The sequence below is a fragment of the Zootoca vivipara genome, chromosome 14, assembly GCF_963506605.1.
Source record: "Zootoca vivipara chromosome 14, rZooViv1.1, whole genome shotgun sequence".
In the NCBI taxonomy this organism is placed as follows: domain Eukaryota; kingdom Metazoa; phylum Chordata; class Lepidosauria; order Squamata; family Lacertidae; genus Zootoca; species Zootoca vivipara.
The window spans coordinates 53,636,762-53,661,059 of NC_083289.1; the positions used below are offsets into that span (position 1 = coordinate 53,636,762).

Below are 24,298 nucleotides of genomic sequence, written 5' to 3' on the forward strand. Positions count from 1 at the left end.
AAAGTGACGCGGAGCAGAGAGTGGTTCATGCGTTTTATTGCTCAGTGGCACAGCGGAAGCGGAGCGCTCTAGACCCGGAGCCAAATGACAGCTCCGAGGGGGCGGGCGGCGGGGGGGCTCATCTGTACTTCTCGGTCAGCACCTCGCCCACCAGGCAGAAGAACTTGTCAAAGGCCATGTAGACCAGGGCGTTGTAGTCTCCGCGGAGGCTGGTAGCCAGCGTCACGTGGAGGCACCTGGTGATAAACTGCAAAGAAGAGAGAGAGAGACACGGGGGGTCAGGTGGGGGGGTCGGTCAAGGGAAGACCCAAGGCGCGCCCCTCCTGGCCCTCCTCCGCCCCGTCGGCGCGCTTGCCTTGAAGTTGACGGGGTCCACGCGGAGATTGTAGGCGTGCAGGTCGCTGAGATCGGACAGGCAGGCGCGGATGTTGTCCAGGTTCTTGATGGCGCTGTCGAGGGCCTTGATGATCTTGTGGCCCTGGCGGTGAATGTCGTTGGAGCCGGGGCTCAGGTCGAAGTGCGGGAAGTAGATCTTGGACTGCGGGTAGACCTGGAAAAGCCTGGGGGGGGGGGAGAGAGAGAGAGAGATGGAAGGGGGCCGTCAGAAAAAAGGACGCGGCGGGAGGAACCAGAGGCTTCTCTCCCTTGGCCGCCCCGTCGAGCCTACCTGGTCATGCATTCGCCGCCCAGATCCTCGTGCTCGGAGGCCAGTTTGGACCAGTTGGCTTGGATCAGCTTGCGCTCTTCACCAGTCAGCACCATGTTGACAGCAGGCAGGAGGTCGAGTTGCTCGATGGGTGGCGGGAGGTGGTGGAGCTGGGAGTTCTACAGGGGCCGCCGCTTTTATAGCCTCTGCCTGCCCCTTCGAGCCGAGGCTCCAGCCGCCGCCCTCTTATCGCGAAGAGCCGGGTTGCGGGAGAGGTCGCCTGCGCTCGGGCGGAGAGCTCAACTCTCCCGAGGCGCTCCCGGAGGGGCTCCGGGAGGGAGGGGTGCTTACCCTTTCCCCACCACACCCCCTTCCAAAGAGCCCCCTCCCTCTAGGCTGCCCCCTACACTCCCCCCCTTCCGAAACCAACAGGGACATGCAAATGACACAAGTGGTGACCTTATTTTGGTAAAAGAATATATTTTATCGTCCCCCCCCCACGTATAGTGGACATAATATTAAGCATACAATAGGCAGCAGAAGCTAGTCTGTCATTTCTGGGGGAAAGGTATAACAGCAGCTTAAAATTGAAAGCATTGCTTAGAACCAGTTCCCAATGCCTATCTGAGTCTCTAGTCCAGGCATCCCCAAACTTCGGCCCTCCAGATGTTTTGGACTATAATTCCCATCATCCCTGACCACTGGTCCTGTTAGCTAGGGATCATGGGAGTTGTAGGCCAAAAATCTGGAGGGCCGCAGTTTGGGGATGCCTGCTCTAGTCCAATGCGTCTCTCCAGATGTTTTGGTCGGTCTGGGGAACTTGTCTCAGCTGATGGTCCCATCTCATGCGAGGGATAGATGTCAGGTGTTTGGTGTGGGTGTGGGTGTGTTTTAACAATCAAGCTGTAAATTAAATGAAATGAAATAATTTAATTAAACCTCAAAAACTGTCTTGAAACCTCCTGACTGGACCTCACATCCTGAGCTGGTCTAGATGGGGAGACCACAACTCGCCTTGGTTAGTAGGTCGCAATGCACACCGAGGGACAGGTGCTGCAAGTGTGCAAGTCATTAAGAGCTCCTTGTTTATTTTTGCGTGGCCGAGAGGGAATCTCGCAAGCCTGAGCTTGATGTGTAGGTTGGAAAGTGTCCCCCCCCCCAACAGCACAGAAATGTCTGGGTGTTTCTTTTCCTCCAAGCCCCCTGGTCCTTCCCCCCCCATGACCCCTTTAGACAGCAGGCCTGGGGGCAAGGAAGGGCCCTGCCCTTTCTCACTCTAGGGCAGCCACTTTAGGAGTCCTCATCCCCATCTATACTGCTGTTGCTACTGCTTCTTTCTTTCCCAGTGAAGAATTGGACTCTTTGGTGGCAGAAAGAGCCAGAGTCGCTGGAGGCCTGAGGGAGGGAGGGAGGGAGCTGCCCTGCAATAGTCCCCTCCCTCCCTCCCTCCCCTCGGACTCCGCTATCTCCTCAGAGACACAGCCTGCCTTATCCTCCAGCTTGCAGGGGGTGGCCAGGGTGATAGGAGGAGAAGGAGCCTGGGCTCTCCGCCCACCACGATCTCTGCGCAGAAAGCCACCCTGCTGGCCTCATCCGGAGGGATGCTCCTCTCCTGCGATCTCACCAAACTGGCAGGCAGGCACGGACTCTGTGCTCCCTGCTGCTTCGGGTGCAGAGAGATGTCTTTTCGTGGAGGCAGCCAGGAGGGCGGAATCCGTTCCTCAATCCGTCCAGTGCTGCTCTGAGTGCCTCTTAAGCAGACAGGAGAAGACATCTCAGTGAAAGAATTAATTGAAAATCCACCCGAGTCCATTTTTGCTGACTGTGCATTGCAATTCCTTGTTTTTCTGACCACACAGGCATTGTCCTCCCAGAGGATCTCAGATGGGAATTTCTCTTCTGGGGGACTCTGCAGTTGGGGATTCTCTCCCTCCCACCCCTTAACACTTGCATAAGCATCACCGCTCCCTCCTGCAAACTGACTTCTCCCTTCATTATTCCAGTTTCTTTAGCCTGGCACTTGGGGGGGGGGAAGAGAAGCTGAGTTTGGGGAGCCTCCCCACACCCTCCTTGGGACCTCTTGAGCTGATACTTTCAAGGATAACTTCCCAGACCTGGCCTGCCCTTATTCCTGAGCCAGAAGATCACATTTGGGGTTCAGAGCAAACAGGCAGAGCCCAGGGGGCTGAGTGCGTCCCCTGCCAGGGCCAGGAGGGGGGGGCAGGGGAATATGTGAGGTGTCCCTTTGTCCGGAGTGGAGACAAACACTATAGGTGGCAAGAGGGACCGTCTCTTCCAGTGTCCTGTTCTCAAAGTGGCAATCAAAGGCTTCAGGGGGAAGCTTACAAACAGGACCTGAATGCCAGACTCCCCCCCCCCTTGTGATTATCAGCAACTGGAATAATTATCATTATTAAATGTCATGCTCCCCCTTTTTAAAAAAACCAAGTGACTTGCAATATATGAACGAACACTTACAGTGAAACCTGCAAGAAAGGGGGGCAGGAATCTGAAACACAGTTTTTAAAATTCAAGTAGGTAGCCGTGTTGGTCTGACGCAGTAGAGTTGTGGCCTGTAATTACTGTACTGTAAATCAGGCACGTCCAACAGATAGATCATGATCTACCAGTAGATCACTGGACGCCTATGGTAGATCACTGGTAGATCACTGGCTCCCCACAAATAAGCTCAACAACTTTGGCTCAACAATATCGCCCTGCACCCCTAAAAAATGAGGCTTTCCTCCTCTCTAAATAAAGCTCAACAACTTTTATGTGAACCCAAAAAAACAGGGCTGTAAATAATAGAGACTGCAGCTTACCAATATATTCCTCTTTTGCGTATATGCAATCTGTTAATTGCACCCACCAAAGCAGTTTCTAACCTAGGAAAGTTCCTCTCACAATAAATTGATTAACCTTAAAGGCACTCTTCCTTAGTTCTATTGCAGGATTGATCCCCTTTCCCTTTAACTTGTGTGTGTGTGTGTGTGTAGTTTTACTGCTAGGTAGGGGCTGGGCTACCATGGAGACAGCTGCACCATAGCAACACTTGCAGCAGCAAAACCAAACCAAACTTTTACTGGGGTGGGGTAGGGGGGGCAGAGAGAAGTTCCAGCACCAAGAAACTGCTGCAGATTTTATACATAGAATCATAGAACTGTAGAGTTGGAAGGGGCCACAAGGATCATCTAGTCCCACCCCCTGCAATTCAGGAAACCTTTGCCCAACATGGGGCTTAAACCCACGACTCTGAGATTAAGAGTTTCATGCCCTCTGCCCATAATAAAGGGCGAATCGTTTCAAAAGTCTACATCCAGCCTTATCTGTTCAGTTTCATAAGAAATCCTTAATAGTGTTATCATCAATCCATACATGGATTATATAGTTTTTATTCAATTTTTCAAATTTACATTTCAAGATACGGTATTTATTTAGACAACCTTAAATCAATGACTTCCCTTCTTCTCTTTCACTGGTTCATACAGTATACTGTTGTTGTTGTTGTTTAGTCGTTTAGTCGTGTCCGACTCTTCGTGACCCCATGGACCATAGCACGCCAGGCACTCCTGTCTTGCACTGCCTCCCGCAGTTTGGTCAAACTCATGTTCGTAGCTTCAAGAACACTGTCCAACCATCTCGTCCTCTGTCGTCCCCTTCTCCTAGTGCCCTCCATCTTTCCCAACATCAGGGTCTTTTCCAAGGATTCTTCTTTTCTCATGAGGTGGCCAAAGTATTGGAGCCTCAGCTTCACGATCTGTCCTTCCAGTGAGCACTCAGGGCTGATTTCCTTAAGAATGGATAGGTTTGATCTTCTTGCAGTCCATGGGACTCTCAAGAGTCTCCTCCAGCACCTCCTGCCCCTTCATGGATCAATGCCTTGTCGTGGCGAAGGGGCTTGAATAACTCAGAGAAGCTATGAGCTATGCCATGCAGGGCCACCCAAGATGGACAGGTCATAGTGGACAGTTTTCACTAAACGTGATCCACCTGGAGAAGGAACTGGCAAGCCACTCCAGTATCCCTGCCAAGAAAACTCCATGGACAAAGACAGTATACTGTATACAGTATATAAAAATGTAAAGGGTCAATGTTTGGGACTTTTCACTTTTCTCGGAAACCGCTTGACCGATTGCGTTTAAATTTGGACACAGCGTCCAGTACAAATACGCGAGTGCCAACATAACCTTAGATTCCACATGTGCCAAACCTTTGGCAGGTAAAAACGGAATTTTCTCATAAAGAACATAGCGCCCTCCAGTGGACGTCAAAGGAACATCCGCCTCACCTGCTGCCATTGGCTGCATACTATCAGTGACATCACAACAGAATACACCAACCAACTGAATATGGGCCTTCAACAGAAAACACCACCAATGCGGGGGGGGGGACCGGCCAGGCCACAGGGGTTTGCGAGGGGGACAGGGTGGGGCCAGTCATAGGGATGAGCCGGAGGAGGGGGCAGAATAGGTCATGGGGCGGAACAGGGGGGGGCAGTCACAGGGATGAGCCACAGTAACGCGTGGCCGGCCCGGGACAGCTAGTTTTACATATTTTACATGAACTGAAACATTCAGTAATCCATTGTTACACCACCAAAACTTATTCACACTGTTGAATTTATCTTAATGCTACCAGTGTTTTTAAATGTACACAGTTTTCACCCAAATAATCAGTAAACATTTTCCAGTCTTCTTTAAACGTATATTCTACTTGTTCTCTTATTCTATATGCTAAATCTGCAAGTTGCACACATTCCATCAGTTTAAGTTGCCATTCTTTGGTTGGGACCTCAAGGAAAACACAGACCACAGTAAAGGTAAAGGGACCCCTGGCCCTGACCATCAGGTCCAGTTGTGACCGTCTCTGGGGTTGCGGTGCTCATCTCGCTTTATTGGCCAAGGGATCCAGCGTACAGCTTCTGGTTCACGTGGCCAGCATGACTAAGCCGCTTCTGACGAACCAGAGCAGTGCACGGAAACGCCGTTTACCTTCCCGCTGTAGCGGTACCTATTTACAGTGGTACCTCTACTTACGAATGTTTCTACTTACGAACGGAGCTCCGTCCGCCATCTTGGATGCGGTTTAGATAGGATTTTTTCCACTTACGAATTGTTAGATAGGGTTGCTTCGACTTACTATTTTTTTCTCCCAATGCACTCCTATGGGATTCGACTTACAATTGTTTTCGACTTACGAATTTGCGTTCGGAACGCATTAAATTCATAAGTAGAGGTACCACCTTATCTACTTGCACTTTGACACACTTTCAAACTGCTACCGTTGGTTGGCAGGAGCTGGGACCGAGCAACGGGAGCTCACCCCATTGTGGTGTCTAGCAAAACATGGACCGCAGTAGTAGCATACATACACAATCTTTTTTGACACCTGGGAATTTCCCTCTGAATTATCTCCAACAAAAAGGACTCTGTTTTTGGGGGGGAAAGGTACTTTTAAAAAAATTCATTATATATCATTTCCCAATACCCTTTTACCCTTAACAAGTCCAGCACATATGTTAAAACTTACCCTCTACCTCATTGCACCTCCAGCACTTGTCTGATTCAGACTTCTACATTTTAGCAAGTCGGCTCGGGGTTAGAGACCATCTATGAATCATTTTTAGATAGCTCTGCTTTGAAGGAGAACCTTGGAAGGTTTGGCTCACATTCTAGTGCCTGGATGGAACAATTGAACTGAGAAGTGGGGTGGGGACGGCGCTGGAATTCTGTACTAAAACTCAAATTTCTCCATTCATCACATTGTGCCTAATTGATTGTGTGTGTGTCACATTGTGCCTGCTTGCCTGCTTTTTGACCTCTAGGTAGATCAGCCAACACAGTCCGGCTTCACCTCTGCAGCTGAGATCTAGAAACATGGGGCGGTCTCCAACGAAGCAGTTATGCTAGCCCAAGGACTTTTGCCAGTGCAGCGGAACTTCCCTTCCCCTCTTCCTCCACAGGATGGTGCAGGGAGAGGAAGTTCTGTTGTGCAAGCGGAAACCCTTGCGCCAGCGGCCTTGTTTGTGTGACACGGGAGTCCAAAGCGATCAGGAGATGTTGCTGAACCCTGCGCTGCACGGCGCTGTCACAGCCGTTCAGTCTCTGGGCATAACGCTCCTCCTTGGAACTGTGCCAATACCAACAAATATTTTTCCTCCCTGAAGTGCACAGGAGAGGCGAGGTCATGCCTGCGTGTTGCAGAGACTCGCACTGCAGCTGCTCATTGTTCTCCTGTTCCAAAGTGCAGGTCAGAGGCGAGGATTGTGGAGCGCAGCCTCCACAGTCCTTGGGCCTTCCTTAAGCTCGTTTTTTGCACTGCTCCATGTTATAGGAATTCTAAGGTCTTGTTTTTGTTGTTTAGTCGTTTAGTTGTGTCCGACTGTTAGGGCAAAATTCTGGGTGCGAGAATGCTCAGCCACCCAGCTCATCAGGCAAGGGCCTGTGGTCGTTGCGGAGTATAAAAGGAAGGAGTCCAGCCATGATCCGGAGCAAACAGCAAGGTTTATTACTGCGCAGCAGGTTCAATGCCAGACTGAACACCGTGAACAGGGCTGCAAGAACTTTTAAAACTTCCCACCACCATCCCATAATGCACATCGAAAGCATCATACATACATCACTTGTGACAGGGTAAAACGTCAGAAAAGGGGAAGGTGCAAGGGGCATTAGCATACAGGTAAACAGGAGGTAAGCAGGATTAGCATAAGGATGTCCCAGGACATTGTTAAGCAAGTACCAGTAAGTATCTGGGAAGGGATCCTTGAGTACCTGGTGGGGGGAAACAATGGGTCCAGTTGTGTGTATTGCCTCTGGCTTCGGAGGGTTGGGAATGGCAGGAGATGGTACCTGAATGGATTATGGATATGCAGAGGAGCACCACCCTGGCTACCTGACCTCTTGCTTAAGGGATTATGGCTGTTCCCTGCATCCCTGAGAGCCCTTGGCCAGAGTCGCAAAAAGGAGGTTTCATTTAGAAATAAAGATACACTGTATTCATTCATAAAGAAATATGGTTACATAGAGTCTCAGGCAACAGAGAAAGGGTAGGAAAGGGAGCCTTTATTACTCAGGGCTTGATCTTGAGGGGTTCGTGTTGGTGCGATACTAGAGTGGTGTTGTAGGATCAAATGGGGTCCCCTTGAGGGCATTAGTGCCAATCTTGATTCCCAAATGAAGCCTCGTTTGGGTGCCCCCCCCTATAAAATTCCCTAACACCGACTCTTCGTGACCCCATGGACCAGAGCACGCCAGGCACTCCTGTCTTGCACTGCCTCCCGCAGTTTGGTCAAACTCATGTTCGTAGCTTCGAGAACACTGTCCAACCATCTCGTCCTCTGTCGTCCCCTTCTCCTAGTGCCCTCCATCTTTCCCAACATCAGGGTCTTTTCCAGGGAGTCTTCTCTTCTCATGAGGTGGCCAAATATTGGAGCCTCAGCTTCACGATCTGTCCTTCCAGTGAGCACTCAGGGCTGATTTCCTGATTTCCTAAGCTGATTTCCTAAGATATCTAAGATCTTATATATATGTAAAATAAATGTTCATAAATTTACAAGGCAAACATATACATAAGTACATAAACCACGAGTCTGAAATAGCACCTACAGGAGAGCAATCCTGACATCATTGCAGAGACCTCAAATATTCTCTGCAATGAGGAAGGAAATGGGAAAACCTCCCCATTGTCTCTTGCTCACAACTCCTGTCTTAAGGGCATATTTGTGTATGAATAGGGTGAGCCTGTTGTCTTTGTCCATGCAGTTTTCTTGGCAGGGATACTGGAGTGGCTTGCCAGTTCCTTCTCCAGGTGGACTCCCGTGTCACAAAGCTATGGTTTTCCCAGTAGTGATGTATGGAAGTGAGAGCTGGACCATCAAGAAGGCTGATCGCCGAAGAATTGATGCTTTTGAATTATGGTGCTGGAGGAGACTCTTGAGAGTCCCATGGACTGCAAGAAGATCAAACCTATCCATTCTTAAGGAAATCAGCCCTGAGTGCTCCCTGGAAGGACAGATCGTGAAGCTGAGGCTCCAATACTTTGGCCACCTCATGAGAAGAGAAGAATCCTTGGAAAAGACCCTGATGTTGGGAAGGATGGAGGGCACAAGGAGAAGGGGACGACAGAGGACGAGATGGTTGGACAGTGTTCTCGAAGCTACGAACATGAGTTTGACCAAACTGCGGGAGGCAGTGGAAGACAGGAGTGCCTGGCGTGCTCTGGTCCATGGGGTCACGAAGAGTCGGACACGACTAAACAACAACAACAAGGGTGAGCCTGTGACCTGGATTCAGGAACTAAGTATTTAGCATCTCAAAAGGAATGGCCAGGCTGCCCAGGTAAAGCAACCAGTGACCATTATCAGGTATCCTGACAGACAGGTTTTCTGCTGTGGACCGCCCCCCCCCGCGATGTATTTCTGCTGGGGACCACCCAGCATGTATGGTGTTTTGGGTGGTGGTCTTGAGCTACAGGGTAGACAATTTCAAAAGTCTATATACTTGCACACCAATGTTCTGGGTTCCTCTCCTCCCTCCCTGCATGGGGTGAGCTGCTTGTGTGAACTGAGTTTCCTGCATTGCTAGATGGCCCTGCTTTTACTGCAAGTTTTATTGTCTTCCCTCCTAAAAAAATAAATATGTTTAACAACCAAATATCCCCAAAAAATCAGATACAAAATTCAATGACCAGCATATTAAATGATCAAAGGAAAAAATAAATCTAAATCAATCGACACCCAAGAGGCTCATTGAGCATAGTTACCGTCCTTATTTTTCCTATCTTGTGGCAGGTGGGTTTTCAGGATAACAGGAATTGTGTCCATGCCCTGTTTCATTTTACCTAAGTTAAATCAAGCCATCCTTTTGAAAGGCCTTGCTGTGAAATCAGGTCATTTCCCCGCTTGATAGTTGCTGGTTGCGCAATGAATGGAATTGTGTCCAGTCACATAAAGATTGGGTGCCCCTTGCTGTGCCCTTTGCCAGGTTTATCCGATATGTCAACTTTTTAGCCATTGCTATACACCATGGCTCTGAACACCAGAAGCCCCAATGGAGATTGTTTTTCGTCTGCAGGCTTCCAGTTCCTAGTGATCAACCTTCTAGCCCTCATCAACAAAAATGTAATAATCTTTTATAATCTTTTATATCTTCCTGTTGCTCCTGCTCTCCCGATTGCCAGTAAAGCTAACACAGGTACTGTATTTACCCTTCATTTTTTCTATTACATTCAACATTTCTGTAAATACCAATGCCCAATTAAAAAACCAACACAATTTTAGCTGCTTTAAACAATGACATTAGCATTGTGGAATACATCCCCGTTCCAACTCAGTTTAGGTAAAAAAAATCACCTTCCATGTCAAGGATACAGAATGACATTTTCCGTCTTCCCAGAGCATACCGTCGGCTCAGTAAGAGTAAGAGCTGTCAGTAAGAGCTGTTTGGCAGTGGAATTTGCTGCCAAGGAGTGTGGTGGAGTCTCCTTCTTTGGAGGTCTTTAAGCAGAGGCTTGACAGGCATATGTCAAGAATGCTTTGGTGGTGTTTCCTGCTTGGCAGGGGGTTGGACTGGATGGCCCTTGTGGTCTCTTCCAACTCTATGATTCTATGATTCTATGGCTTCAGGGCCAGCATAATAACCTGGGCACCCCGAAACGCCACCCCTTCGCCCTGCGTTTGGGCGTGCGCCTCAATTTGGGCGCCAGAAGGAGCGGTGCCCCTTCTTTCCTTTGCCAGGGCTCTGAGGCCTCCCTGAGCCATCCCTCCTCCCCTAGTTGGTCAGAGTGGTGCAGGGGCTCTGATGCCTCACTGAGCCCTCCCTCCGCCGTCTCTTCCCCAGAGCGTTGCCAGGGCTCTGATGCCCCGCTGAGCCTTCCCTCCTCCATCCCGCTTCCCCCTGAGCCGCTGCTAGCGCTGTCGCTGGGCGAAATGCTGGTCAGGATGATGGGGGGAGGCTCGCTGTAGGGAGTCCCCCTGACAGTTACTCTCTCCAATAAAGCGATTTGACAACTTTATCTGGTTTGAGTCAGTGGTAGCGAAGGAGTTAGTGTGTCAGACTAGGCCCTGGGAGACCCAGGTTCAAATCCTCACTCAGCCCTGAAGCTCCTTGGAGGAAAAATGTTGCATAAAAATGCAATAAATAACAAAATAAAACTTGCCGTATAGCATATTGGTGGCTGCCACTGATAAAAGGGTCTGAAAGGTTTGTTGCTGTTTAGTCGCCTAGTCGTGTCCAACTCTTTGTGACCCCATGGACCAGAGCACGCCAGGCACTCCTGTCTTCCTCTGAAAGGTAGTGCTGTGTTTTAGTGAAGGAATTGAAGGGGGTGCTCATCAAATGTGCAAATGATGCCAAACTGGGAGAAGAAGAAGAAGAAGAAGAGGAAGAAGAAGAAGAAGAAGAAGAAGAAGAAGAAGAAGAGGAGGAGGAGGAGGAGGAGGAGGAGGAGGAGGAGGAGGAGGAGGAGGAGTTTGGATTTGATATCCCACTTTATCACTACCCGAACAGCGCCGTCTTAAGCGCCCCTGTCGCCATGGTGCGCCGGATCTCTCCGCCGCCCTTCTGCCCAGTTTCCCAGCGCGGTGGGCGGGTGGGCGCGGCGCTGCTGCGCGACGGGCGGGCAGGCACAGCGCGATCTCTCCGGCGCCCTCCCGCCCCGTTTCCCAGTGCGGTGGGCAGGTGGGCGCCGCGCGCAGCTGCGCAGCGGACCGGCCGGCCAGCGGGCGGGCGCAGCTCGTGGCGCCCTCCTGGCGGGCCAGCGCCATGGTGCCCTGCGCCACCGGGGGTCTACGTAGAGCCGGCACTGTACCCGAAGGAGTCTCAAAGCGGCTAACAATCTCCTTTCCCCTCCTCCCCCACAACAGACACCCTGTGAGGTGGGTGGGGCTGAGAGACTTCAGAGAAGTGTGATTAGCCCGAGGTCACTCAGCAGCTGCATGTGGAGGAGCGGAGACGCGAACCTGGTTCCCCAGATTACGAGTCTACTGCTCTTAACCACTACACCACACTGGGAGGGGTAGTGAATGCCACAGAAGACAGAATCTGGGGGGCAATGGGGCCCAAACTAACAAAACGAATTTCAGTAGGGAAAATTGTCAGGTTAGTACACATCAGGGGTAGTCAACCTTTTTATACCTACCACCCACTAATGCATCTTTCTTGATGGTTAAATTTCCTTACCTCCCACCAGTGCTGCAAGACCTCTTACTGCCCACCTGGAATCCTGAAACACCCACTAGTGGGCAGTAGGGACCAGGTTGACAACCTCTGGTACACATAAACAAGATCTAGGGGTCTCGGTGGAGCACAAGCTTAATAGGAGTCAACAGTGCAATGCCACGGGGGGGGGGGGGGGCTATTTTTTCCTTAGGCTGCATCAACAGAAGTCTAGTGTCCAGATCACGGGAAAGTAATAGCACCACTCTATTCTGCTTGGTCTCCCAGCGGTCATTCCTCCTCTGGTCACTGCTGTGGACGAATGACCTGACCGCTTGTCTCCAGGCACTGCCATCGTCTGCCACCTTCCATTCTGTGGACATGAACAAGCCAGAGTTGGCGTCGCTGAGGCTTGGGAGAGCACATCTTTCTTTGAGACTCTGTCCTGCCACACGTGATGCCCCAAATCATCCCGATGCGCCACATGTGGGAACGTTGAGCCATCGCTGCTGATGGCTGTAAGCGACCCGCAACTCGCTTCCATGAAGCACCGGGCTCAACATGCCAGCCTGGGAGACCATCCTCAGGGCTCTCCTACTATTTGAATGGAGGACTTTCCAGCATAGCTGCCAAGTTTTCCCTTTTCTCGCGAGGAAGCCTATTCAGCATAAGGGAAAATCCCTTAAAAAAGGGGATAACTTGGCAGCTATGCTTTCCAGTCCACCCACCTGGATCCTTAAGAAACTCTTGCTGCAAGACACCCTGTGTTCCACAGAGGGACAGCAGTATATAAGATTTAATAAGTAAATAAAATGATTGTTTAAAGGATGGCTTTAAAATGGAGGGTCACCTTCTGGGACACAAAGGCGGCGCCTGATCTTTTCTTTCATAAACAAATCCTTTCTCAGCTGTGAAGCTCTTGCTGGTGGGTTGTTGGTTGTTGTTTATTTGCCTAGCCTACGTCGCAAGGTTGTTGTCAGGATAAAACTGGGCTGAGCGGGAAGGGCGAGAGCCGCGCGTGCTGATCTGGGCGGCAGGATTTTCTCCCCAAACCTTCCAGGTGGAAGGAAGCACCGCTGTACCGGTACCTGCGCAGCGCCTCCCGGGCGAAAGCGCCCCTCCGCCCAGCTCCTCCTTCCTTCCTCCTGGGTGCCGGATGGTGCTCAGTCCCCGGAGCAGCGGAGGAGGAGGAGGAGGAGGCGGAGGCGGAGGCGGGGCCGGCCGGGCGGGGTTTGGCGGCGATACGGATCGGAGCCCGGGCGCGCGGCGGCGGCGGGAGGCTGAGCATGAATCGCTTCAAGGTGTCCAAGTTCCGCCACGCGGAGGCCAGAGTGGCCCGCAAGGAGGTGGGTGCCGGCGGGAAGGACCCCGATCCCCGCCCGGAGAGCCACCCGGGGCGCGCTCCCTGCCCTCCGCCCGCACCTGCCTCCGGGGTGGGGTGGGGTGGGGGTACTGGCTCTGCTGCCCCCGATCTCCCCACCCCCGGGATGCCCTGCTCCCGATGGGCACCCACCCTCTGCCCGGGGACGCCCCCGGCCGGGACTCCCGCAGTGCCCACCAGCCGGCGCGCGCCCAGGCGCCCGGACGGGCACTCCTTCCTCTGCCCAGGGCGGCGGCGGCAGCGGGGGCGCCTTCGGGGTTAACCCCTTAGGAGCCGCGGCCGCCGAAGAGGTGGGGCGCCTTCGGGGCGTCGGCAGCCGCGCTCTGGGCGTGGGTCACAAGACGCGCCTGGCGGCTTCCGCGGCTTCCGCTCTCTCTTCCCCATCCTGCGCTTGCAGCCGGCTTCCTCCTCGCGGGCCAAGGGGGGGGGGGGGAGGTGGCGCCTGCAGAATCGGGGGGGGGCGGGGGGAGGAGCCTTGGGCCGAAGCCCCGCCTCCTTCCCCTCCGAGGAGTGGATGGTGATGATAATAGAATTGTAGAGTTGGGAGGGACCCTCGGGGTCATCTAGTCCAACCCCCGCAATGCAGGATTGGGGGCGGCGGCGGCGGCGGCAGGACCCCCCCCAGGAGCTGCTGCTTTGCCTGCGATCTGAGGAGTGCCACAGCCTTGCACCTTTCCTCCTCTGCTTTGGGCGACCCTGGCACCCTATTTCCATTTGCCCTCATCATGGGGGGGGGTATTTTAATAGGAAGTGGTGTTGCTGCAACAGGGTGCTGAGCCCAGGATCTTCTGCATGCAGAGCACGTGTCCTCCCACTGGGCTGCTGCACCCCCTCCTTAAGGGGAAGCATTTTGGGGCGGCCTCCAGGGCAATGGCCACAAACCAGACAGGTGTTTGGGTGCCCAGGAGGCCCCCCCAAAGTGTCACTTTTTAGTTTGCGCAGAGCAAAGTGGCTGGCTGTGAAGAACACAGGCCTTGGGAGGGAGCCCCCTGGCAGCCTTGGGGGGAGCCTGAGCCCCCTGCCCCCTTCAGTCCGCCCCCTCTTGCGGGTCTGAGCAGCAACCCTCTTGCATGGGCCGTCTCATGCGGTTTGGATTGTGAGCTCTCTGCAGGGCCCCCTGTGTGGTGGCACGACCAACACAGCATAGACGACTTCTCAGGCCTAAAGGCCAAAATCAGATGAATGCCCTGAAATTTCAATGATTGCAGGAATTATTATTATTAATATAATATAACAGTGTGGCAAAACCAGGGAAATGTCAGGCTTTCTGTTGCCTGGGCAACCTCCTCTGCCTGCTGAAATTGTGAGAACTGCTTTGCTGGTGTGTGTAGCAGAAGTTGCATGAAAGAGCCTATTTTTAAGTGGAATAAAACCAGGCAGCCAACAAGCCTCCCTTTGTGTTGCTGCTGTGCAGTTTTCGAGGGCTGCTGCTGGAGACTGAGTGCAAAAAGGCAGGTGGGCTAGAGCTGGGGGATGTGGAGAATTCCTGCACATAATCTCAGTGCCATTTTTTAACCCACTTTTCGTCTCGAAGGAGCCCCCCCCTCCAAAAGTGTTGCTATGGTGTGGAGCGCACGGCGCCTTTTCAAGCAGCTTCCGACAGGTCTTCCTAGTCCTTTCTTCATGGGAAGGGAGAATTCTGAGAGCTGCAGCTTCTCCCACCACTCAGGTACAGTGGTGGGAGAAGCCGTGTTTGCTACAATTCTTCCACATCAAAGTTTGAGGCTTTGGAATTTGGCCACAGAAGCTGCACACACGTGAACCTTGACTTGGTTCCCCTCTGGACTAGGAACATATAATGTAAGGCTTTAGTCCTCCCTGTTGAGCATCTGCCTGGAACACAATCCACCAAGGAGCAGCAGGGAGGGATGTGCCGGAAGTATGTGGATGGAGGAGGAAAAAGTGCTGAAAACTCCTTTGCCTGGTGGTTTGTCTTCCTTCCGTGCAGTTTGGGGTGGAGGAGATCACAGACAGAGGGGAGGGAGGGAGAAAGAAGATTCCACCTAAACATTAGAAAGAACTTCCTGACAGTAAGAGCTGTTCGACAGTGGAATTTGCTGCCAAGGAGTGTGGTGGAGTCTCCTTCTTTGGAGGTCTTTAAGCAGAGGCTTGACAGGCATATGTCAAGAATGCTTTGATGGTGTTTCCTGCTCGGCAGGGGGTTGGACTGGATGGCCCTTGTGGTCTCTTCCAACTCTACGATTCTATGATTCTATGAAAGCCAAGAGATGGGATGATGATGATAATAATAATAATAATAATAATAATATTTCAACCCCCGCCCATCTGGCTGGGTTTCCCCAGCCACTTTGGGCGGCTCCCAACAGAACACTAAAAAACAGAATAAAACCTCAAACATTAAAAACTTCCCTAAACAGGGCTGCCTTCAGATGTCTTCTAAAAGTCAGATACAGTAGTTGTTGATTTCCTTGACATCTGATGGGAGGGCGTTCCACACGGCGGGTGCCACTACTGAGAAGGCCCTTTCCCTGCTTCCCTGTAGCTTCACTTCTTGCAGGGAGGGAAACGCCAGAAGGCCCTTGGCGCTGGACCTCAGTGTCCGGGCTGAACGGTGGGGGTGGAGACGCTCCTTCAGGTCTACTGGTCTTTGATTTGGGACAGGCGCAAGACCCCTCTCTGGCCCCTGGGTGCAGATGCTTCTCCTCCTGCTGTTCTGCAGGAATGAGAGAGGAAGCTGCAGAGTCTCTTCCCCTCTCTTTCTCCCAGCTCTTGGTTGGGGGGGAGAAGGATGTGGCAAAGCTGCAGGGGGTTCCCTTTCCTAGCTGAGCTGTGGGGCAGGGAATGGGTCTCTCCCTTCCTTCACCTGCTGTGCCTTCTCTCTCTTCTGTGTTGCAGGCCTGGATTGGAGACCTCCGAGCCGGCTTCCCGGCTGTTTCAGGGAACCACATCAAGGCTGGCGGCCGCTGGATCGCCTTCCACACAGACTCGGCAGGTAAGCTGTGAGAGAGGCTGGGCCCTGCCCTGCCCTGCGGTGGGTGGCTCTGCTACTCTCCGTGGGGCATGCTTGCACGGTGCACTTTGACCGGGCAGAGAGGTTGTGCCAACCTGTGCAGGCATGACACAGGGGTGGGGGGAAGAGTTGGCAGCAGGGAGAGTCCCAGTTGCACGAGGATGGGAAACTCCTTGGGAGGTCTGGTTGCCAGGGGAGGAGGCATCCTCAGGATGAAGACAAGGAGGGGTTGGGTGTGGGACCTTGCCATGCATGCTGTCCCTTCGTGCCCTACCCTCTCCCAAAGGTTCCTGCTTGCACCTCCCGGCTTCTCCAGGCCTTAGAAACTCTTGGGAAGAGCAGGGGAGGTCCTGCCCCCTTCGCCTGAGGGGCTGGGGTTGGAGAACTCTTGTCCCAGGGGGACTCACCTGAGCTGGGCACTGTTGCAAGGCAGGGGTGCAGAACCTCATTTCTGGGGTGCTGAATGCCGGCCTCTCATTCTTTAGCTCATGGCACACACACCCCTTGCCAGCCCTGCTGTACCCCCTGCAAGAACGCGTCCTCGAATTGAGAAAGTTCCTCTTCCTTGCCTGCACACAGTTGCGCAGTAACCTCTGGCTTTTTCTGCGGCTGGAAGGTACACACAGGTCCAAGTTGCACCAGTTGCTCTGTCCTCTTTGTCCTCCGGCCCACCCACCCAGGTTATGTCCCACACAATGACTTTGTTTCTGGTAATGGTCTTCCTGCAGGACATTTGTGTAGCTTCTAGCACAGGCTTCCTCAACCTCGGCCCTCCAGATGTTTTTGGCCTACAACTCCCATGATCCCTAGCTAGCAGGACCAGTGGTGAAGGATGATGGGAATTGTAGTCTCAAAAACATCTGGAGGGCCGAGGTTGAGGAAGCCTGTGCTAGCATCATGCCAGAGGTTATTAGTGAAATATAAAAAGAACTAAAAGGGAAATTCTGTTTATTGGGGATGCGTTAAAATCCAGTTTACTGCAATCTTATCCTGTATAGTGTTCCCTGTTTGAAAATCCTGCCCCCCTCATGTATTGCACCCACCTGCCCCCTCCCTCATGGATGTATCTGGGGCTCCCTGTGACTTGTCTCTTTCCTTCCCCTTCCAGGTGTGCTGGGCCTTGTGCCCTTGGAGAGCCAGAAGGGATCCCAGAGGGTCGTTTCCCAGCTGGGCTGCCATTCAGGTGAGCTTGGCACCTGGCAGGGCTGGAGCCTGCCTGCCTAGGTGGGGTTGGGTTGGGGCAGGTCGAGCGCCAGCTTCCTTTTCAGAAACTTCGTTAAATTCACGCCACCATTACAAAACGGAAACCTCAAGGTGCCGTCGGAGATTTACAGCAGACACAAAAAGTTTACCAAACGTTACGCTTGGGATGATAAATATACAATGGATTGGATTGATTTGATTGTATCTCTGTGCCGCTTCCGTTTCACACGAGTCCCAAAGTGGCTTAATAAATAACAGTGACAAAACAAAACATCACAAGAGCAGCATAAATCATACAATATAAATAACAAAACATTTGGTGAAACAATTGCGATCAGCAAACCAGCAACTAAAAGAACAGGCTGAACATCACAAATGCAGCATAAGTCATAGAGTCATAGAATTGTAGAGTCTCGAGGGACCGCAGGGCTCACCTGGTCCGGCCCCCTGCAATGATATAGTGAATTCTGCCAGCTTATAGACATATGAGATTCCTATTTCCTGCCCTGAAATCCCCACCTCCTTCTAGCTCGCGTCTCTCCAGGTTCCCCTTGCTCCTGGCTTCTCCAATTCCCTCCTTTAAGCCTGGCTGTTGTTTTGAGACGGTTCAGTCCCAGTTAAGCCCCAGTCAAGGGAGGGGCACAAGCAGGGAAGAGCCTCTTGGCCCCTGCCTTCCTGGGCGCAGGGTGAGCCCTGGTCTCCCGATGGAAGCTGGCACGGAGTCTCCTGCTGCCGCGTGGGCTTGCATCTGCTGCAGGCCTGTGGAAACGGAAAATGACGCAGCGACCTACTTTTGACGGGCAGGCCAGATGCCTCAGCCAGGCGGCCGATTTCTGTGCGAGTGCCTCTCCTTTCCTCCACCCCCCCAACACCACTTGCCCTCAAGATGGAGGTGGTTGTTGTTATTATTATTATTATTATTATTATTATTATTATTATTACTATTTTTTTATTTATACCCCGCCCATCTGGCTGGGTTTCCCCAGCCACTCTGGGCGGCTTCCAACAGAAAAATAAAACAGAGTAATCTATTAAACATTAAAAGCCTCCCTGAACAGGGCTGCCTTCAGATGTCTTCTAAAAGTCTGGTAGTTGTTTTCCTCTTTGACGTCTGTTGGGAGGGCGTTCCACAGGGCAGGCGCCACCACCGAGAAGGCCCTCTGCCTAGTTCCCTGCAACTTGGCTTCTCGCAACGAGGGAACCGCCAGAAGGCCCTCGGCACTGGACCTCAGTGTCCGGGCAGAACGATGGGGGTGGAGACACTCCTTCAGGTATACTGGACCGAGGCCATTTAGGGCTTTCAAGGTCAGCACCAACACTTTGAATTGTGCTCGGAAACGTACTGGGAGCCAATGTAGATCTTTCAAGACCGGTGTTATGTGGTCTCGGCGGCCGCTCCCAGTCACCAGTCTAGCTGCCGCATTCTGGATTAGTTGTAGTTTCCGAGTCACCTTCAAAGGTAGCCCCACGTAGAGCGCATTGCAGTAGTCCAAGCGGGAGATAACTAGAGCATGCACCACTCTGGTGAGACAGTCCACGGGCAGGTAGGGTCCCAGCCTGCGTACCAGGTGGAGCTGATAAACAGCTGCCCTGGACACAGAATTGACCTGCGCCTCCATGGACAGCTGTGAGTCCAAAATGACTCCCAGGCTGCGCACCTGGTCCTTCGGGGGCACAGTTACCCCATTCAGGACCAGGGAGTCCTCCATGCCTGCCCGCCTCCTGTCCCCCACAAACAGTACTTCTGTCTTGTCAGGATTCAACCTCAATCTGCAGGATTCAATCTCAATCTATATAAATAATTTATTTATACCCCGCCTTTTCCCCTGACAGGTAATCAAGTCGGCATACATATAAAAATGAGAACAGCTCAAAACATCGGAATAAAACGTTTTTAAAAAATTAAACATTGAGAGAAGTAAATGATGTGTGTATCTCTGGGGTGCAAGCCTGGGCAGTGTGCCTGGAGGTCCTGGGCTGCCCAGGCAACAAGGCCCTGCTCTCGGCTTCACTGATGTGCAAGACTCTTGGCTGCAGGAGTTGCCAGAAGGAGGTGTAAAGGGGGCCATCCAACCATCTTAGGGACTCCAGATTTGTGTGGAGGTTTACTCCTGAGCCTTCCGCACCCCCATAATATGTGCCACATATATTTATCTGTAAATCTATTAAAAGCATGCCAATAATTACAACACAAGCAGCACGACACCAGCCCTTTCAGTAAGAGCAGTCAGTTCCCAAAAGCCTCTTGGAACAAGAAGGTCTTTGTCTGCCATCGCAAGGACAGCAAGGAGGGAGCCAGTCTGGCTTCCCTGGGTAGGGAGTTCAAACGTTGCCAGCCTCTCGCAGAAGTGGGCCTGAGCTGTGCTCTGCAGATGCAAGATGACTGCCTCCCCCTGCGAAATAACGTCAATGGGGGGGGGCTCTGCCTCCTCTGCCTCCTCCTTGGGAGGGATCAAGAGGCTTGCATACAGCTCTTCTCCTTAAATTTCTCCTGCTGCTCTGGCACAGAACGCTGACCTACGGACAGGGAGGAGCTTTTGCCCTCGATGCCCAGAAGCCTCTTGAGAGGGAACGTTCCCATCCACCCCCACCATTTATCTGCTGGGCATAAACCCTCCCACCTCACGTGGCTCCGTCCTGCATGGCAGTGTGGTCTAGTGGTTAGTGTCGGACTTGGGCTCGAATCCCTGTTCAGCCATGAGGCGCAGCTGGGCAACCTTTGACCAGTCGCTGCCTCTCAGCCTCACCTCCCTTGCAGGGTTGGGACAAATTGAGGAGCGAGAGAGAGGTGCAGTCTCTAATTAAATAAATACTGCATAGCATGCAGTCTCAAACCTTGTTGTTGCAGCAAAATAAAAAAAATTCCTTCAGTAGCACCTTAAAGACCAACTAAGTTTTTATTTTGGTATGAGCTTTCGTGTGCATGCACACTTCTTCAGATACACTTGAAACAGACGAGTCAGACCCTTATGTATATACAGAGGGTGGGGTGGGGGTGGGAATGGGAGATGGGCTGATGGGAGTGGTAAACCTGTAGATGGCTGTTAACGACTGCTGATGACTGCAATTGGTCCTGCGGGGAAAAAGCAAGGGCTGAGGCGCTAAAGAAAGCTTGATCATGCATAATGAGATAAGAATCCAATGTCTTTGTTCATCCCAGGTGGCTCCATGGTTTTAAGCTTGGTAATGAGTTCCAATTCAGAAATTTCTCTTTCCAGTCTGTTCCTGAAATTTTTCTGTAATAAAACAGCTGCTTTGAGATCTTGTATAGAATGTCCTGGGAGATTGAAGTGTTCTCCTACTGGTTTCTCCGTCTTGTGGTTCCTGATGTCAGATTTATGTCCATTTATCCTTTGGCGTAGGGTTTGGCCTGTTTGTCCAATATCGCCTGTTGTTGCAGGTGACTTTCTTCAATTGACCATTCCAGCTGGGATATTATTTAGGACCACTTTTAATTGTTCAGAACAACGGCAGCTGCCGGGGAACCCACCCACAGGCTTACACAGAAGCATTCCCTCTCCTCGGCTTTACACCTCCGTAGAAATTAAGTGGCATTCTCAGAGGCAAAGCAGGCCTCCGTTATCAGAGCTGCCTCAGCAAGAGCAGAATGTCTCCTTTCTATCAGTGTGGCTCAAGGCTGAATTCTTCCCGCGCAAACATCCTTGGCGCATTCTTGATGCAGTCGGAGGAAGCAGATTCTCCTAACAATGTCCTCTCAAACTCTTTTCCCATCTCTTCTTCATCTGTAGGGATCGTGGTGTGTATGCGTCAATTCGTTGTCTTAGAAGAAATACGATTTTAAATGGTTTCCCTTGCCTGATTTATCTCCGTTGTCTCCCACTTGTAATAAAGTTTTGCGAAAATGGTATTCCAGAGGATGAACTGTGTGTGGTGTAGTGGTTAAGAGCGGTAGACTCGTAATCTGGGGAACCGGGTTCGCTTCCCCGCTCCTCCCATGCAGCTGCTGGGTGACCTTGGGCTAGTCACACTTCTCTGAAGTCTCTCAGCCTCACTCACCTCACAGAGTGTTTGCTGTGGAGGAGGAAGGGAAAGGAGAATGTTAGCCGCTTTGAGACTCCTTCGGGTAGTGATAAAGTGGGATATCAAATCCAAACTCTTCTTCTGTGTGGACAAAAAATAATTATATATATACCACCTTATACCCGGTTCACAGACTAAAATCAAGATATAAAACCACAAAATACATAATAAAAATTCTTATAACACATTTTTTGTGTTGTTACTTGATGTATTGCATTCATCAACCTTTGCAAGGTTGCTGACCAACATCTGTACTACTTTTTCTTATTCTGTACCTAGATACTATTCTGAAAATACGGTAGTTAATAATATTCAAAGAAGAAGAAACATGATCTCTCTCTCTCTCTCTTGCCCAGATGTGGTGACAGATTTTGACTTCTCTCCCTTTGACGAGCAGCTCTTGGCCACATGTTCGGCCGATGAAGTGGTGAGTGCTCAGTGAAGGGGTCTTCCTTTGGCAGACACCCCCCCCCAAGACCCTGGCAGGTCGTAGAGGAGACCCTGCCAGGCTCCATCTGTGACGGGGTGGGGGGGGCTATAGTGGAAATGGCCCCCAAGGCCTTTGCCCGATTGCTGCTGCTTCTGGAGAGGGCTTTGGGCCTGGAGGGGTGGGCTCACTTGGGTGCAAGTCTGCAATTAAGGTGGTTGGGGACCTTGGCGCAATTCCCACAGTAGGGCCCCCCCCCTCCATCCCCATAAAAGGAATGCACGGAGTAAGGTGCCAGTAAATATATCTTGAGGTGGTACTATTACCATTTTATTAAAGATAGAGTTCCCTGGGACATACGATTGGCTGCTAAACCACGCTGGGAATTGTAGCTCCATGATGGGAGTCTCCTAACAACTCTCAGAAACCATAACAAAACTAAAGTTCCCAGGATTCAAGCCAGGGCTGGATTTAGGTTGGATGAGGCCCTAAGCTGCTGAAAATAATGGGGCCCCTTTTTATGTCCAGCTGTCCTTTGTCAACAACAAATTGTCAATGTTTTTTGTGTTGAATACTGTATTTTCCCGCGTATAAGACTACTTTTTAACCCAGGAAAATCTTCTCAAAAGTCCGGGGTCGTATTTTCTTATACGGCGAGTATATTCCAAACTCTATATTTTAACTGGAAATGTTGGCGGTCGTTTTATACACCCATTCGTCTTATATGCCGGAAAATATGGTACAGTGGTACCTCGCAAGAGGAATGCCCTGCAAGACGAATTTTTCGCAAGACGAATGCGTCTTGCAATCTGATGGTGACTCGCAAGACAAATTTGTTTTGTGAAAAATTCGTCTTGCGAATCGCAGTTTCCCATAGAATGCATTGAAATTTAATTAATGTGTTCCTATTGGCAAAAAAATAAAAAAAAATTCAATGCATTCCTATGGGAAACTGCAATTTGCAAGACAAATTTTTCACAAAATGAATTGACTCGTGGAACGTCTTGCGAAGCACCACTGTATATTCTACCATGTTTCTCCGAAAATAAGACACTGTCTTATATTTATTTTTCCTCAAAAAACACACTATGGCTTATTTTCAGGGGACGTCTTATTTTTTTCTTCCTCCTCCTCCTCCTGCGGCCGGCATTGCTGCTGCGCCTATCACTATGTCTTATTTTCGGGGTATGGCTTATATTCCTTGAATGCTTAAAAATCCTGCTACAACTTATTTTATGGCTACGTCTTATTTTCGGAGAAACAGGGTATATGGTAATTGATGGACCTAATAGGTACCTAATAGCCATTTGCACTTAACAAATAGGAGCCTACGCAACACAAAACACTGTTGCTGCATGTAGGTTTTATTTTATTTGTTTTTTTATCTTATATTTTGGGAATGTCCAGGTTTTTTTCCCCCTTTCAGTTTTTTGGGCCCCCCCAAGAGAGTGGGGCCCTAAGCTATAGCTTGTTTAGCTTATACCGTATGTCAATCCGGCACTGATTCGATTCATGACTGTTTAGAGGAGTATTAATACCCCTTTATAAATAAAGAGAGGGCATTTGTTTTCTCCCTTCCTTGACTGGAGGGGTCTGCTTGGCTTTGCTGTGGTTCCCCCCACTTTGCTGCCCCCCCCCCGGTGGGTCGGGGTTGATCTTCTCTCCGGGTGACGGACGGACCTTTGCTCCTGGCCTCTTGCTCTGCAGGTGAAGGTGTGGCGCCTCCTGGACTCTGGCCAGGACCTCTCGTCTTCCCCCCACATTGCCCTGGGGCCGGAGGGCCGGCCGGTGGACGTGCTGCTCTTCCACCCCACAGCAGACGGCATCCTGGCCAGTGGGGCCCAGAAGGCAGTGAAGGTTTGGGATGTGGGGCACCGGCAGACTCTGACAGGTGAGCACTTTCAGGTTGGGGGTCTTATAAGAAAAAAACTGCTCCTTTCCCCCTTATGGGGTACCCAGGAGCCCTTGTTGTTGTTGTTGTTTAGTCGTTTAGTCGTGTCCGACTCTTCGTGACCCCATGGACCAGAGCATGCCAGGCACTCCTGTCTTCCACTGCCTCCCGCAGTTTGGTCAAACTCATGTTCGTAGCTTCGAGAACACTGTCCAACCATCTCGTCCTCTGTCATCCCCTTCTCCTAGTGCCCTCAATCTTTCCCAACATCAGGGTCTTTTCCAGGGAGTCTTCTCTTCTCATGAGGTGGCCAAAGTATTGGAGCCTCAGCTTCACGATCTGTCCTTCCAGGGAGCACTCAGGGCTGATTTCCTTAAGAATGGATAGGTTTGATCTTCTTGCAGTCCATGGGACTCTCAAGAGTCTCCTCCAGCACCATAATTCAAAAGCATCAATTCTTCTTCCCTTCATGGATCAATGCCTTGTCATGGCGAAGGGGCTTGAATAACTCAGAGAAGCTCTGAGCTATGCCATGCAGGGCCACCCAAGATGGACAGGTCATAGTGGAGAGTTTTGACTAAACGT

The 24,298-nt window shown here is 51.2% G+C and overlaps 2 protein-coding genes across 2 annotated transcripts in view; one reads left to right on the forward strand and one right to left on the reverse strand.

Moving 5' to 3' along the window:
- Positions 1-20: 20 nt before the first annotated feature.
- LOC118093251 (hemoglobin subunit alpha-D) lies at positions 21-834 on the reverse strand. Its single transcript, XM_035132216.2, has 3 exons — positions 668-834; positions 356-560; positions 21-247 (listed from the first exon to the last, which is right to left on the reverse strand). Exons 1-3 carry the CDS (start codon positions 760-762, stop codon positions 119-121), a joined length of 429 nt encoding a protein of 142 aa, XP_034988107.2. The 5' UTR covers positions 763-834; the 3' UTR covers positions 21-118.
- A 12,205-nt stretch (positions 835-13,039) lies between these two features.
- Positions 13,040-24,298, forward strand: part of CORO7 (coronin 7) — a 90,095-nt gene continuing 78,836 nt past the window's right edge. The window contains exons 1-5 of the mRNA XM_035132186.2: positions 13,040-13,145; positions 16,037-16,133; positions 17,260-17,334; positions 21,752-21,822; positions 23,530-23,713. Of these exons, the coding sequence (XP_034988077.1) occupies positions 13,086-13,145; positions 16,037-16,133; positions 17,260-17,334; positions 21,752-21,822; positions 23,530-23,713 (487 nt within the window). The 5' untranslated portion in view covers positions 13,040-13,085. The remainder of the gene's footprint in view (positions 13,146-16,036; positions 16,134-17,259; positions 17,335-21,751; positions 21,823-23,529; positions 23,714-24,298) is intronic.